At 50.5% G+C, this 5,206-nt stretch overlaps 1 protein-coding gene across 1 annotated transcript in view; it reads left to right on the forward strand.

Annotated features, from left to right (window-relative positions):
• Window positions 1-1,260: 1,260 nt before the first annotated feature.
• The window catches only part of Vdac2 (voltage-dependent anion channel 2), a 15,580-nt gene continuing 11,634 nt past the window's right edge, over window positions 1,261-5,206 (forward strand). Inside the window, exons 1-4 of the mRNA XM_013025686.1 lie at window positions 1,261-1,657; window positions 1,867-1,921; window positions 3,137-3,205; window positions 4,766-4,815. Coding sequence (XP_012881140.1) covers window positions 1,891-1,921; window positions 3,137-3,205; window positions 4,766-4,815 — 150 coding nt within the window. The 5' untranslated portion in view covers window positions 1,261-1,657; window positions 1,867-1,890. The remainder of the gene's footprint in view (window positions 1,658-1,866; window positions 1,922-3,136; window positions 3,206-4,765; window positions 4,816-5,206) is intronic.

Here is a 5,206-nt window from a genome sequence, read left to right on the forward strand (position 1 = left end):
GGCTGGCTTTGAACCGCGATCCTCAGATCTCAGCCTCCTGAGTAGCTAGGATTACAGGCGTGAGCCACCAGCGCCCGGCTCTTTTTAGAACATTAGTAAACCTAGCTATAACCCAGCAAGACTTCTGGCTGGGCTTGCACACGGGGAAAATTTACCAGGTTGAAGTTTTGAGTTTTGGATTATGGAAATCTTACCTTGTCAACTAGTTAGAAGAGTAGAACTGTGAAGGCATTTGAGGCTTTCAGAAATAAATTGGTGGTGGTAGGGTTTGAGGACTTGGCACAAGTCTGTAATTGTATGGCTGAATGGCTATTAAAAATAATTTCATTTAACCTTATTATTTTATAAAGAAACTGAGGTGCATGGGCTAAAACGGAGGCAGGAGACTAATTTGAAGCCCTCAATGAGCCATTTCTATTTCATTAGAATGTTCATTTTAAAAAGTTATTATAGGGCTGGGAAGGTGGCTCAGTGGTAGAGCGCTTGCCTTGCATGCCTGAGGCCCTGGGTTCGATTCCTCAGCACCACATAAGAAAAAAGAAAAAAGCCAGAAGTGGTGCTGTGGCTCAAGTGGTAGAGCGCTAGCCTTGAGCTGAAGAGCTGAGGGACAGCGCCCAGGCCCAGAGTTCAGGCCCCACAACCAGACCCCCCCAAAAAATAGCTATTATACAAAAGGGCTTCAATTCAAAGTATCGATCTGCGTGTACAACGCATAAATGTCACCCCTGTCAGCAACACTCCCCCCAACCCCACCTTTCCCCTCAAGACTGCTCTTCTCTCCCTGCCCCCTTCTTCCTTTGGCTTCCTGCACACCCAGATCACTGGGGTGGGGACCGCATTATGCCAAACCCCGGGGCTCCCTCTGCGTGCTGGCAGAGCGACCCCGAGGGACAGGTGCAGACTGAAAGGTGCTCAATGAGGGGGAGCCCCGGAGACCCCCCCCTCAGGCCGCAAAGCTCCGCCCCGTGACACAGACACCGCGACGGACCAAAGCCGGCGCGGCTGGGGTTGCGGGCACCTCCCGTACTGACACTGAGTGAGGGTGTTTCACTAGCGCATTGCACGAGGCCCGCGCAAACCCGGTGACGCCCCGCTAACTTCGGGCCGGAAGCCCCCCCCCCGGAAGAAGCACGCCGGGCCACAGAACCTGCGCACCAGCGCCGGAGGGCGTTGGAGAGACGTACGTGACCCGCGGGGCGCGCCCGAAGCCACGCCCCTCCCGTGACGCGCGCCGAGCCTCCGCCCCACCCCCCCGCCCGCGCGGACGCCGTCGCGCTGCTTCCGCCGTTCCCCGCCCCCTGGCCTCTGGGGGCTGCCCGGCTCGCTGCCTGACCCGAGGCCCGACGGCTTCGGTTCCCCCAGCCCCCGTCGACGGACGGAGGCAGCTCGCCCGGGGGGCAGGGGTACCCTCGCTCCACGGGGCTGCTCCGGTGTAGGCTGAAGGGGACGGCGGGTGGCTGTGCGGGGACAGGCGCGGCGGGCAGCCCGAGGGGCAGCGGCGGGGTCCTGGCTGGGGGAGGACAGGGTTGCGGCGGGCGGAACGGTGTCTCCTTCACTTCGCCCTCCAGCCGCGGCAGCTGCAGCCGGACCTTGAGCGAGCCGAGCGGCCTCAGCTGCGAGCCGAGCGGCGGCAGCGGCGCCCTCAGGAGACCACCAGGTACCGCCCTGGTCGCCTCACGCCGACCCCCGGGGGGCCTAGGCCGCGACGGCCGAGCGGGAGGCTCGAGCCCAACTCGGGGTTGGCCCTAGCTCCCTAAGATGGCCGCGCGGCCCCACAGCCCCCTGCCCCTCTCCGTCCGAGACCCTCTTTGGGTCCTTTGACCCCCTCCCCCAGCCGACCGCACTTCTTGTCCCCTTCTCCCGCAGATCACCTCTTCCCGCGGCCTCGCCATGGCGACCTACGTACAGCCCTGCGTGCGGCGTAAGTGGAGCGGGCAGCTCTGCGGGATGGGGCGTCGGGGTTCGGGAGTCAAAACCCGTCGGCTAGAGGACCGCCACTTGCCCACCCCATCCCTTACCCCTCGGGGGACTGGGACGCTCAGTCCCTGTCGGTGGCCACTCCGGTCCGTCATCGGACCATCACCTCTGCAGAGGAGGAGCCGGGCTGCGGGATTGGGGGGGCCAGATAGAGGGCCACGGGGCGGGGGGGGGGCGTTGGTCTGGGGCAGCATTCACCTACAGTTTCTGGACGTAGGGTTGACAAATTCGGAAGCCAGAAGTTTGAGCAACTGTGAGGCTCTCGCCTTTGGGGAAGCGGAGAGGTTACTTTGGGGGAGGAAGTAGTTATCTGCTTAGCGAGAGCGCAAGGTCATTATTTGTGCTCGGTAGGGCGTGGACGTGCCTTTGTGGAATGAATGAGCTAGTGGGAGAGCTCAGATTGCTTGCCCTTAAGCCTTACTGCTTGGGCCCAAGTTGGGAGTGGTATTTATACATTTAAAGTGCCATTTGATATTTAGTTGATGTAGGCACTTGAGTGAAACAGAGACGGCCGCAGTTTTTTCTAGATCTCAATACTAAGGTACTCAGAGCGTTAGGGTCCCTTCTCACCCCTGAATGTTAGTTTGGATCTCAAGGAGGGTGCTAAAGAGGAAAAAAAATGCCTCTTTTTAAAATTTTTTTTATTGTAAAAATACCGTACAGAGGGGTTACAATTACATGAGCAAGGTAATGAGTACATGTTTTATCAAGCATTGTTGCCTCCTCCTTTGTTTCCCCTTCCCATTTCCTCCCCATCATACCCCCCCCCCAAAATGCCTCTTAAGTTTTGCTTTTTGTCTAAGTTGAATTAGCTCATCCTGGTGAACTTGGCAGATGTAGATATTTATTTTTTTGTTCCAGTCTGGTTCTTTGCAGTGAAGTTTGTGTAGACACTGTTAAAATTTAGGAGCAGAAAGTTTTTATTATTAATATTATTTGAAAGGTCTTTTCCAAGTTTGTACAACATGGTTATCCATTTTAGAAGCCATTGTTAGGCCTGACTCCTTCATGAATCATTGTAGTTCTATTGTAGCTTCTGAGCTTCCAGTGAATTTGGACTAATTTAATTTAAAGGTTAGCATGTCTCATAGCTTATTTCCCTCTGGAGTGAAGGTAAGAGAACAGGAACGTTAACATTGGATTCTTCTTTTTCCCCCAGCAATGTGTATCCCTCCATCATATGCTGACCTTGGCAAAGCTGCCAGAGATATTTTCAACAAAGGATTTGGTAAGAACTTAGTGTTTTTCTGTAATTTTACATAAAAAATGAAAATATGTGCTTGGATCTTCATTTCTTGACTTCCCCCTCCTTCCTTTGTTAGGTACATTTTTAAATTAAAATTCTATCAAGTAGATATTACAGTCCACTCAAGTTTTTTCAGAATATATAATTTATGCATTTTAACCCTTAAGACAGTTTCTGTGCTCATGTATGTGTTTGAGTGTGTGTGGGTGTGGTGTGTTCCTGTGCGAAAGCGTACCAGTCCTGAGTGAGGCTTAAAATCATGGCCTGGCCATTGTCCCTGAGCTTTTTCTCTCAAGGTTAGCGTTATACTATACTACTTGATCCACAACTCTGCTTCTATTTTTCATTTTTTGTTCTTTTGTGGTAAATTGGTGATAGGAGTCTCATTGCATTTTCTTGCTTGGACTGGCTTTGAACCATGATCCTCAGATCTTAGATTCCTAAATATATAGGTTTACAGGTATGAGCTACTGGTACCTGGCTTCATTTACTTTAGTTATAGCTTAAGTTTTGTTGACTAGAGTTATGATCTATAACAGTTTCACATTTGCTGTAGTTGCTCCTAAATGCCTCTCAAAGATTTGTTCCCCACACCTCTTTTAGATAAATGTCCTAAACATTTAGGATGAACTGTTGGGTATCTGAAGATTTAAGTCAAACAGGTTTTCTTTTTTTTTCCCCACATGCATGTATGTGTGTGGAGGGGAGTGGGGGTGCTGAAGCTTGAATTGAACTCAAGGCCTTTTTGTGGACTTTTCCTGCCTGAGCTAGCTTTGAACTGCAATTTTCAGATCTCAGCCTCCTGAGTGGCTAGGATTGCAGGTGCGAGCCAGCCACCAATACTGGGCTGTAAAATCTTTAATTAGCTTAACAGTACAGAAGGGGATTTCATTATTATATTGTCTCACTTGTTTACAATATATTCCAACCAATCTCACCCACTAGATCACTTATCCTTTGTGGAATTTAAAAAAATATATAGGAACCAGGCACTGGTGGCTCATGCCTGTACTCCCAGCTACTTAGGGGACTGAGATCTGAGGAACACAGTTCAAAGCCAGCTGGACAGGAAAGTCCGTGAGACTCTTATCTCCAATTAAATACTAGAAAACCATAAGTGGTGCTGTGGCTCAAATGGTAGAGTGCTAGCCTTGAGAAGAAGAGCTCAGGGATAGCACCTAGGCCTAGAGTTCAAGCCCCATGACTGGACACCCCCCCAAAAAAAATACATATACATATATATATGCACACACATACAACATGGCTGGGAATCTGGCCTAGTGGTAGAGTGCTGGCCTATCATGCATGAATCCCTGGGCTTGATTTCCTCGGTACCACATAAACAGAAAAGGCCAGAAGTGGTGCTGTGGCTCAAGTGGTAGAGCACTAGCCTTGAGCACAGAGTAGCTCAGGGACAGTGCCCAGGCCCTGAGTTCAAGCCCCAGGACTGGGGGAAAATTACACACGCACGCACACACACACACACTTGACTATCTTTTATACAGATAAAGCATTTTATTATTTTCTGCTCTTTTTTTGAAGGCTTTGGATTGGTGAAACTGGATGTGAAAACAAAGTCATGCAGTGGTGTGGTGAGTGTGCTCCCTAAAAAATCTGATGATCCTTTGCAGTATTTCTAACCATAAAAGTCACAGCTGAAAGATGTGTAACTATTTTACCTGAAGAGGCAAATAGAAATTTGTTTGAGCAAATAATAATTTGTTTGAAGTGATTTGCATGTAACCTGGTTTATTTTGGCACTGGATGTTTCTTTAAAAAAAAGTCTTTTCCCTGGCTGGGAAGGTGGCTCAGTGGTAGAGTGCTTGCCTTGCATGCCTGAGGCCCTGGGTTCGATTCCTCAGCACCACATAAGCAAAGAGAAAAATGCTGGAAGTGGCGCTGTGGCTCAAGTGGTAGAGTGCTAGCCTTGAGCTGAAGAGCTGAGGGACAGCACCCAGGCCCAGAGTTCAGGCCCCACGACCG

The sequence above is a fragment of the Dipodomys ordii genome, unplaced genomic scaffold (assembly GCF_000151885.1).
Source record: "Dipodomys ordii isolate 6190 unplaced genomic scaffold, Dord_2.0 Scaffold86, whole genome shotgun sequence".
In the NCBI taxonomy this organism is placed as follows: domain Eukaryota; kingdom Metazoa; phylum Chordata; class Mammalia; order Rodentia; family Heteromyidae; genus Dipodomys; species Dipodomys ordii.